We start from the raw sequence: 11,292 nt of genomic DNA, 5'->3' as shown, positions 1-11,292 counted from the left end.
CCTTTACTGCATTGGGAGTTTTGCTTTTGCTCGCCGCCGCAGGTCCTGCCACCTTTTCATCACTTGGTTGTCTGTCCTCCTGCACTGACTTTCTCCACTATAGAGCCATACGGCCTCTTTGGTAGCATAACTGATGTTGGCTGAGGCTTTTCAACTAACTCAATTTCATGCTGAGTGACCTCAGCCAGAAGGACTCTCAGCTCCTCCTCAGAAAACTTTTCTTTTCCTGTGTGCCAAGAGGACTTTGCTACCCCTTTCTCTGACATATTTCTTAGTTTGGTTTGATTTTTGTGCTCCACAAATCTCATATAATGCCTATTGCTCTCTGTACTCCTAACTCACCCCTGGGCTGTAAGTTCAGCTGCTAAATAGCCTGATGCACAGGCCGTGCTTATTGTGACCCTCGTTATTGTGAGTGCAGCTCATTACTTGTGCGTATCAAGTAATTTGCATTGCTCTTAAGCTTACATAGGCCACAGTGCAAAATAGTTGCCTGGCCACCTTGCCTGCCGGATTTTGCAGCCACAATTATTCGCAATTATAATACAATTAGTAACCATGGGATCTGTACAGTATTTCTCCTAATAATTGTTATAGGGCTTTGCACCAATACTTAAAAAGGCACTCTCTGCCCTCTAGTGGAATTTGAGAAGTACATCCGAATCTGGAAGAAGAAACAGCACACAGGATGATTCAGTGTGACATTGTGAAATATCACGCCTGTTACAGAGTTTGATAAAAGTGGGATTCAACCATTTTTCAAATTTAAAATTACAATTAGATATTACAGATAAAAATGTATTAGTATTCATATCAATTGCTGGTATTTGAATCATTGTAATTATTAGACCAGACCGACAATAACAGAATCTGATATATTGTATGAAATATATAGCATTATATAAGACTGCTGAACATTGATGTTTTTTTAAAAACCATGAACAATAAAATGAAAAAAAAAAAAAAAATAGGATCACAAAATATTTATACCTGGAATTAGCTACAGTCACTTACTTGTACACATGATTAAATCTTTAATTTGTGAAACTGTCACTGTGCAGGAACACTTTAAATGTTAAAGGTCAATAAATATTTTTAGGGCGTGCACAAGTTTGATTGGTTTACTGTAGATTTCTTCTGTTTGTCAGATATTCTCAGGAAAGCTCTGCAAAGCCTTATTCATCATGTTACTTAAGCAACACTGCGGCATTCGGATGTAATCATTTACCCACAAACAAATTTGAATAGATCTTTCAGATATTTCTTCATCTCCTGTCAGTGAGAACAAATCCAAAGAAATAGCTCAGCAGAAGCAGAAAGGGGAAAAGTACACGGGGTTGGAGTTGTGTAGCAGAGCCTTTTAGACGGGTGTATATGTAAGGATGGTCCTAAAAATAAAAACAAAAAAGGACATATGTCAATAACTGTGCCGATATTACAGATCTGTACATTTGTACCATTTTGTTATGTGAAAATGAAATACATCTTTCCCTGTGCTTCTAAGAATTCAACAATTCTGCTTTTAAAGATTTTTTAAAATTACAAACAAGGTTCTTACCACTGGTGGACAATTAAGCTTTATATTTGTAAAGGTATCGAATAGGTCCTTTTTCCCTTCTGGCTGAAACTGAAATGAAAAAAAAAAAAAAAAAAATGATGTTAGCTGTATCTTTTACTTGTATAAAATGTGCACCACATTACCGGCAGGTTTCCCACATCTCACACGCTTATCAGGAGTTCACCAGTCCGTGTCTTACCATATTGTTCCACAGCCCCTTTGCCATCTCTTCATGCCCCTTTATGGTGAAGTGGAAGCAGTCCGGAGTGAAATATGAAAAGTCAACTTTTCCGTCCTAAAGTTGAGATTACAAATTACATTTACCAAATTATCTGCAATTACATTTTAATAACCCTTCCCAAATTATCGGCAATTTCTGGCACTACAATGACATAGGTACGGTTCTGTAAACAACAGATAGTGTTAAAGGAGAGAATAGCTGTGTGGATAAAATCTGAGTAGTTGTCATGGGCACTGAAAAGTTAATTCAGAAATAATTCATTCTGAAATCTCATTCATTTGTATTTATGCATTGCAGCATCTACTTGTCCAACTGCAAATCCAATAGCAATACAAGTGAGACATTGTGTTACACATTAGAGATCCCTACAAGCTAGCACTGCTATGAAGGTAGAGATTAGACTTTACCGGAAGCCGTGGAGGCACTGTATTCTTTACGTAAGGCTGAAGAATGACAGCAAAATCATCCCGTTTGTCATATCTGCCAGATGCTATCAGTTCCTCCATTTTCTTCTGTGGAAAAAACATAACATGCACATGTTTTTTTTCTCTAAACTGTAAAATGCCATATATTATAAAAGAGCTATACATTTTAGCTTTGCATTAGTTTAGAAATGTCCATATTCATTGTATACCTGTAGTAACTAACCATTAACAAAAATGAACAACATGCTAGTTACTAAACTAAAATAAATGTCCCTAAAATAATGTAGGACTGCCACAGCAATTCCAACTGTTGGAATTAAAAAAAAATTTCTTACTCTGTCAGCACATTTCAGTTTCTGTGACAGACGAGGTGGAATAGACAGTCAAAACGTGAGGCAAGGGTCTGGAGACTACCTTGGTCCTTTTTTTATAGCACATCTTTATAAGACAAATCCCTGTAGACCAGACTGTTTTTGTAAAATCTTTTAGTCAGATACACCAGTTTAATTAAAAAAAAAAAAAAAAAAAACAAACAACACCCGACAGTAAAATGAGACAGTTTAATCTACTTGCTAACAAGATTGGAAATGATTTGTAATCATGTACAACAGTTTTTTTTTTTGTTGTGTGTGTGTGTGTGTGTGTGTGTGTGTATGTGGGTAGTGAGTATGACTGTTGAAGTCCTTCAGAGTAGTCTCTCCCCCTCCGGAGGGGGTCGGGTCGGGGTCGTCGGGGTCGGGACTGATAAAATCACACAGCACTGCAGTCTGTACCATCCAGTCAGCAAGCATTCCAAATGTACTAACCTGGAAGACTGAATTCATCTCAATAAGCTCCTTCAGTTCTGTGGAATTGTCCAGTGGCAAAATCAAACACGAGCAGAATGACCTGAGGAAACAATAGGTTTGACAGAACAAAGATTAGGGATGGCTGGGCACAGAATACAGGGCAGCAAACACGTTCACACTTCATTACACTAGAACCTTGGAAGTTTCACACAGAGTAGTTTTGCTCCAGGTAATATAACTGATAGAATATCCCCACGGTAATAAATAAAAACTGTGGGACCAAGCATAAGTGAACTAGGGCTTCACGTTCAGGGTTTATTTGGGAATAAATATATACAATAAGTAATAGAAAAATATATATAAAAAATAAAAGCTATGTTTTACACACATATACTGTATATTTCCGTAAACTCAATCAGAACCACTCAGAATATTTGTAAAGGTACAGTAAAGAAAAAAAAAAAAAAAAGCTAAGAATGAAAATTCAATCTACTTAGAGTACTTTTATTGTCTGACTAGGCCCATTCTAAAATCCCTGGCCAGCTTTAACAGGAACCTACCTTTGAAGCAAACAGCCTAAGGTTTGTTTTTTGAGGTCCCGAAGACCCTCAAGAGGCAGGATCTCGACAAGATTCACCAACATCCTCGGCATCTGAGAAAAGAGTTGAGCTGCTGTGAATCATGAACTCCACATGCCTCATTCAGAAAACACACTTCTTTATAATGAGTTTTCAAAGACAAAAAGGAAAAAAACTACTTTAAGCAAATTCAGTATAAATATTAGTCCGCCTAAGTTGATTAGCTCCTTCCCATCCATGAGATGGAAAAAATAGGACAGGTTTGGTGAACAGTACGGAGACTTAAAGGCGTCAAAATAGTTTGGGTCTGGTTTGGTTGCAACATGGTCACATGCTGGTGTCAGAGCAGATCGACCCCCTTTAAATCTGGCCTAGTCTGACCAATTTTCAGTATTCATTAGTACCCTTTGTACCTGTGTTTTTGTTTATTGTGTTTGATAGATAAAAGTTATATAAAGAGAGAAAAAAATAATGCTTTGATGGCTGTTTTATGACTGGCATGATGGCATGTTTTATGATTGTTTTATGACAAGTTTGTCTGGGAACACTAACTATAAAACATTAATTTTATTGACATGTAAAAACAAACTACTGCAGATCATGAATGCATTTTTGAGAAGTTTACTCTCTTTCATTGGAAAAGCACAAAGAGCCATCTCTCACTACGGTAAGACTTGGCACTGCTATTGGAATGTACAGACGCTGAAGTCAGTTGTCAAAGCAAAAGGTTTAGCAGTACAAAGTTTGTTCATTTGTATGGCATGTCTAAGTGCTAATGCGTTTAACATCTTGGGTTATCCACCTGTCTCAAACCAAACACAGTCAAAGATTTGATTAAATTGTTAACTTGTGATTAAGAAAGTGGACAATTTAATTGTAAAGAGCAGCAGATTATCACACTGTACTGTACTGAACACACTTCCAAACAATGCTAAAATAAGCTAATATTGCCCATTTAGCTTCTAAGTACCAAACAAATCAGAGGCTTAAGCAACACCTGAATCCCTATTAAAATGTAATACAATTATCTTGCCTATTTGCCAAAATAAGCACAGATAACTGTCAGGACGTCCATAAGTTTACTATGAGCTAAGTTCATATTCATTGTCAGGAATCCAAAAGAAGGTGGCACACCAAAGTAGTTTCAGTATCTACATGGTCACCAATGACTCGTTGCATCAAATGTTAGCAAAGCTTTATAAGCAGGCTATGAAGCCAAGCTTTTTCATCTAGGTTAAGACACAAGATTGATTTTCTGGTTGTCATACATTCAAACACAAAAGTAGGTACAATAACAATAACAACAACAACAACAATAATAATAATAATAATAATAATATCACCGTACTTCATCATAAAGCATGTCCAGGGCAACAGTTAAATTATGAATGAAACTCTCCACTGAAAAAAGAGTCTGTGGAAAAAGAAAGATCCATTCTTGTAAATAAAATGTAATATTTTGTTATATTTTTTTTTTTTTTGTGAGTCCGAGAATAAAGTTGCAGATAAAACACATTCTTTATTCAAACAAATTAAGAATTTTGAATATGAAACAAAACCAGTTTGGCTATCAAAAGCAAATGAATGCTCATTCAGAAAGCATACAAGAAATGTGTTTTCTGAACAGAAAACCTATAGTACCTTGTTTTTACAGTAGTCACACAAGTCATTGTTTCCAATAAGAATGGTCAACAGTTTCCAATCTTCACGATAGTTCATCCCCTAAAATTAAACAAAAAATAATTATGATTTACTGTCTCTAGCCTCCCCAGTACAGAATTGCAGAAGCAACTCTATCTACTGTGTGCCGGTATAAGGAAAGCAGGGGTTTAGCAGCACAGCACTACACCCACGTAAAGAGTACCTGCTCAACTAATAATCACAAGAGTGGGGTACTTACTGAGAAGTTTTTGAAAGTGTCAATCAGGTGTCTGGTCTGTGCTGGAAACTCACTGTAAAAATATGAAAATGAAATGAAAAAAATGAACTTGTGTGTTTGATATTGACAGTCGCTTAGTATCTGTACATGGAAATGCTTATTTGAGTCACCACTTAATAAATCAGACACTTACTATGTATTGGCTCCAGTGACTGCAAGGTTAAAGCCAGTTTCGTTCAGCAAAGCTGGTTTTGAATTTAATGTCATCATAGGAGCGGGGCCAATAACATCAGGGTTGAAGACCTTTATAATATCTACACAATGAAAAGGAAACAAAAAAATGTATATATATATATATATATATATATATATATATATATATATATATATATATATATATATATATATATATATATAGTAGTATTATTATTAGTAGTTGTTATTTATTTATTACATTTATATAGAAAAGTATCACAAAGCACTGTACAGTACATTTCAAAAAAGCATTTACATTTACACAACAATACATTTGTATAAAGGTCCCCAGTATATATAATGTTAAAAAGCAGAAATTTAAGTTACATTAAAACTCACTAAGATAAGAAAGCAGTTTTTTTTATAAAAGTATGTTTTCAGTCTGGTAAAAAAACTGTAACAGTCCCAGATTCCCTGATGAAAGAAGAGAGGGCATTCCACAATTTAGGGGCTCTAAGTATTAGTTGTCGTACCAGTGACTTACTTGCAAGGGTAATAACATCTTCATATGTCCCATAGCCTCCAATGCTAAAAGGAAAAAAAAAACTGTAGTTATTCATCAATATAAGGAATAAGACACCCAACTGTGCATAATAAGGCTGTAATTCTATCATGAGTTTCTGTGCATATTAACATTAGATAACAATGGTTAACGAAAACGGAAACAGAAAGCGTGCTTATAGCTTTTAAATTTAAACAAGATTTCAAGGGATAATGTAATTGTCAAGTCAGATATATTATTACTTTATTAACCTAAACTAATTCATCTTAATGAGGGCTATAAACTTTTGCAAGAAGTTTGCCAAAGTCCAGCACAAAGGTCCGGTATGGAAGGGAAAAGTCATTTTGTTTGTGATTACACAGGTATTTACTATAACTGTCACACTACGCAAGTTTAGCTGTCTCGTTTCTCTCTTTTTATGTTGCTCAAGGGCTTCTTACCATACAACTAAACAGCAAGCTCTGTAGTCGAGAGGGAAGTACGTGTCTCATATACTGATGTCAGTATTAGTAACTCATACACCGCAACGGGGAGATTCATTACTGTGAGCAATACTCTGTTATCCTTTAAGCCCCATGCAATAATTGTTTACCCCAAAACATTCCATGAATTATTAAAATTTCCAGAGTAACACACACCCTTTTACATAATTTAGGAGAATTTCTTAGTGTTACAAGGTTGCGCTTTAATATAAATTCTAGGTCTCGTAAGCACTACCACCTTGAAATGAATTATACTTTATAAAGCAAGAAGTCATTTACAGACTGGTGGAAACCACTGGTATTTATTCCACTGCGATTTTCCTGATCCCGGGATTTTCCTGTAAACAAGATCATTGCATTTCAACTGTATATCCTGGTTAACCTTGTATTTCTACAAACTATAAATCTGTCCAGTAACCCATAATACATTCCATGTGAAAATGTTGGCTTTTAAGGCTGGATTGTAGCTACATGCACCAGAGTGTGTTAATTAGTGTGACTTGTGAACAGACAGATCGCATTCCCATTGAGGTATTGTGGCACACGTTGCATTACCTCCATGAAACTTGTCGGTACTCAAAAGGAACTCCAAACACATTTGAAGCATTCGCAGCAATCGCAGTCTGCAATGAAACACACAATAAAAGTATTTAGCAGTGGATTTCACTCTTACATGTAGTTATAATAAACACATGTAGAAAATAGTCTTGTGAGCATTCTCATCATGCTTTCACAAACAGGAGGGTTGCACTGAGTAGTTGTTAGGAAAATACAGTGAAATATAAAAGCACCTGTACTGTAAATATTGGTTATTATCCATGCATGCCTTGGTAACTTTTGTACTTTTTAACTATGACCTTTCACATTGTATTAATTATTTAGTGCTTATGGATTGCAGATATTTCTAAGTATTTATTTAAAATTATCACTGGTAATTACAAGGTTATGTGCCCTGTGACTGGAAATAACAGTTGTTGCCTCTTATTTCCATGGTAACAAAATAACTCATGCAAAACTAAGCCTAAATACCTCATATTTCCATACAAAACACTTGTTACCTACAAACTACAATGGAACGTGTGTCCTTTAATTGCTAAGTGCCGCACACTCTTAGAACACCCTCTCTGTACACAAAGGTACAGTCTTGTTAGTATGATCTTACTAACCCATCTCTCCACATTTGTATAGTACGTACATTACTGGATATACCATCTTTCCAAACTGCTTGATGGGATGTCATTGAAAGTTAGTGGATACTGGAGTGGATGTATCTGAGTTTGGTTTAACTGTTTAAGGAGTGTATACACATTTAGTACTGGTACACTGCATTAATGTGACATCTTTGTTCCTGGTCTAACTAAGGGAATAGTTGAAACTTACTGTCAGGGAATCTCCAAGGGCAGCCACTACTTTGATATCAGCAGGTTTCACATAATGGACTACAACAAAACAAACAAAAAAAACCAACAGGCTTTACACTGTAGAAAAGAGCAGAACTGTTTTCACATATGACATCTTATCAACTGAGTTCCAAGGTAGAATTAGCCATACTAAAAACAATTACTTTCTAACTATAAAACTGCAATTATCTGTAGATTTAATCGTAAATGTTTAATTTATCAGCCGATAATGGAACAGATTGCAAATTGAACCTTGGAGTGCTTTATCGCAGTTATGCTACTTGAACAGTAATCTAATAACAATATTACACATACTAAACTGGATTATTTTTTAAAAAGAAAGACAATTTATTTTTTTAACAAGTTGTATTACATAAACATCCCCTTTGAAAGTACAGATCTGTGTCAGCTAGATCAAAATTGCAAAGTGCATGCAGGGCTTAACTACAACAAAAAGGCAGGGGGAGAAGTATGATACATTTTTAAAACATGTTTAACTTTTACAATAAATGAAGAGTGTTAACGCTTTTTGTTAGTAAGCTGATCATTGTCCCACAGGTCAATACATATCTGCAGCTAGTTCACTCATTGCCCGCAGTTCGAACTTTTTGGCTGAAAATAGAAACCTACGATTTATGCCTTAATTATTCAAATCAGCAAGTTCATCAGCCAACCAGCTTGCCAATAATATGATTAGTTTTACTTTAAGATTATGTTTCCTAATAAAAGCTTTTAAAGACAACCACATAACAAAACCAACATCAACTGTGATAGAGCTAGGACATTGAATACAGCATCAGCATTAAACAATTGCAGAAAACTGTTATTTGGGTCTTCTTTTAATACCAGTATAATGACAGCCAGTCCTAGGGTTACCGTGTCTAAATAAAAAGATTTGATAATTATTGGTTATTTTTTTCTTTTTCATAAGTACTATGAAAGCTTGATCTTCGCAGTAATTTATCACTAAGATGTAAGTTTTTGTATAAAAAATATCTTAAGAAAAGCCCTGGAGATATCAACATGCAAGCAGAATCTAGGCAACAAGTCCAAGCAGTATTATGGTTGGAATAAGCAGCCCCTGTGTTCTGTATAAATCAGTAGTGAAGCATACCTGAGGTAGGGACTGTGGGCGATGGCTTCATGTCAGGACACACAAATGGAGGATGCCTAAACTGCTGGGGGTCTTCTTTCTCTGGAAAATCCTGGACCATAAAACAGTGTACAATACATTTACAAATACCCAGACATTTAGTGCTGATCAAGATTGCTGTACATCTACTATTAATATAAATTATTTACTATTATTTTGAAATAATTAAGGGATTTGAATTCCATGTTGCCAAATGTTACTTTCAGGCAACATTATGTATAATAAGAGACCTCTTATGCGTGATGTCACAATTTTTTTTTTTTTTTTTTTTTTTTTTTTTTAATTTAACATTTCATTGGATTGTATAATTGTGTCATATGTTCATGCACAAGATTACAGCTGTATAGTGGATTTTTGACTATTCATTAATAGGAATTGGCTGGTTTGTTACACACTGCGTTTTTATTGCAAATATCCTAAGTAACATTTTATATGGCTTAATATAAATTAGTTTCTGTCCCCTTTTTATTTATTTTTTTAAATTTAAATTTCAAAGTAAGATGTTCTTCATGTGGTCCTATCCTTCATATGTTCTTCAAAGTAATTTATCTAAAGACACAAATCCATGCAGTGCTCATTTCATGGTCATCTTTGGTGTTTAAATGTGCAAGCTTTATGTAGTTCTTCCAAAACTGTAAAACACTCAATGGCAGAATAAGCAGTAAAAAATACAATTTTACAAAATTGTGAAATTGTAAGCTGACTCAAGCAATAAACCCACCCTTGTGTTAGATGCCTACCTGAGGTGCATATAGTTCAAAATACTCTTTCATTCCATTTTCATAGTTCTGCAACCAGTCATTTCCTATAGCAAGGACAGATCAGCTTAATAACATTTGAAAATAAGATATATGTAGAAGTATATTAAATATAGATTATCAGGTATACACATTTTATCTAATGGTTTTACTTGAACATAAGAAAATACACAAACAAGAGGAAGTCATTGGTCCACCACTGGTCCGTTTCCTAGTAGCTAGTTGACGTCAAAAGCCTTGTTAATAACTTTTACTTCAGCAATCCACAGCTTTACCAGCCAGGGATTTGCAATGGAATGTCAGGGCTTGTACCAATGAAGGCAGAAACAGTATACAGTAATTCTATTTTGCAGTCCACTGAAGCTTTTATCGCTAAATATTATTGAATATTGAATTGCAGTTTATAGGTTGTGACGCCATGTATATGCTGTAGCAACTTCCATTGTAACGAAAGAAAAAATACATTTACATACTATTACATGTATAAGTAAAGGATTTTTTTACCTTGAACATGGTAACTATTCAGGGCAAAGACAGGCAGAAGAATCAGGAATCTCCCCATGATCAATTTTATGAGAGGCGCAACCTTATCCACGGTGGTCCTGCACTTTCTGGAGGGGTGGGAAATGTTATCTTATATCTGTAGGATGGATGAATGCAGATCGCCTTCTATTGGCTACTGTTATCTTTCACCCCTGACAGGGTGACAAAGTTCACCCATGATTAGATTAATAGGGTTCATGCACAATTCAAAGAAGGAAAAAATAAATAAATAAATACTCATGACCTACATACACAGGATAGGACATATATTATTTTTCCAAACATTTTTGACTGTCAGAATTTGGGGATACATGGAGATGTGTAGATACCTCTCACTATATCCCCAGACTTTCAAAACACACCAACCCCTTGCTCTGCAGTGTAACAGATAGTATTGTGCACTGATGAAAGGTGCAACTAACATACAAATACAAAACATACAAATTTCTTTTAAATGATCGCTTAACTGCAGAAGACCACTTTGAAAGGGAGTGGTTGTGCTGTATGTAACAGTTAATCTAATATTAAGTATCAACTCTTCAATAATAACATCCCATATACCTATACTAATACAGTAAAGAAAAACATTGCACAATTTGTCAATTTACAGACATTTACTATTTAAAAAACAAACCAAAAAAAAATCAAAAGTTACACTAAATACAAAATGCTTGCAAAATGTAATTTGTATTCATAGTTTTATACCAGCTGGAGAATTTCAGGACAGCTC

At 35.0% G+C, this 11,292-nt stretch overlaps 1 protein-coding gene across 1 annotated transcript; it reads right to left on the bottom strand.

The window, feature by feature from the left end:
- Window positions 1-996: 996 nt before the first annotated feature.
- On the bottom strand, window positions 997-11,125 carry si:dkey-177p2.18 (phospholipase B1, membrane-associated). Its single transcript, XM_041266048.1, has 16 exons — window positions 10,524-11,125; window positions 10,002-10,066; window positions 9,223-9,313; window positions 8,089-8,147; window positions 7,264-7,331; window positions 6,209-6,252; window positions 5,663-5,783; window positions 5,491-5,542; window positions 5,232-5,312; window positions 4,939-5,004; window positions 3,573-3,664; window positions 3,031-3,112; window positions 2,207-2,311; window positions 1,758-1,853; window positions 1,559-1,627; window positions 997-1,388 (listed from the first exon to the last, which is right to left on the bottom strand). The coding sequence occupies exons 1-16, from the start codon at window positions 10,579-10,581 to the stop codon at window positions 1,266-1,268; spliced, it is 1,272 nt and encodes a 423-aa protein (XP_041121982.1). The 5' UTR covers window positions 10,582-11,125; the 3' UTR covers window positions 997-1,265.
- Window positions 11,126-11,292: the final 167 nt, after the last annotated feature.

The sequence above is a fragment of the Polyodon spathula genome, chromosome 12 (assembly GCF_017654505.1).
Source record: "Polyodon spathula isolate WHYD16114869_AA chromosome 12, ASM1765450v1, whole genome shotgun sequence".
Taxonomy (NCBI): Eukaryota; Metazoa; Chordata; class Actinopteri; order Acipenseriformes; family Polyodontidae; genus Polyodon; species Polyodon spathula.
Note: the sequence above shows the minus strand (reverse complement) of the source record. Positions and strands in the feature narration are given on the sequence as shown.

Bases quoted from the DNA above. Each gene is read 5' to 3' on its own strand.
- si:dkey-177p2.18 (XM_041266048.1), bottom strand. From the start codon at position 10,581: ATGGGGAGATTCCTGATTCTTCTGCCTGTCTTTGCCCTGAATAGTTAC. The intron at 10,067-10,523 runs GTAAAAAAATCC...TCCTTGCTATAG, and splicing joins GAATAGTTACCATGTTCAAG to GAAATGACTGGTTGCAGAAC. The intron at 3,665-4,938 runs GTACGGTGATAT...CTCTTTTCTCAG, and splicing joins TGGACATGCTTTATGATGAA to ATGCCGAGGATGTTGGTGAA.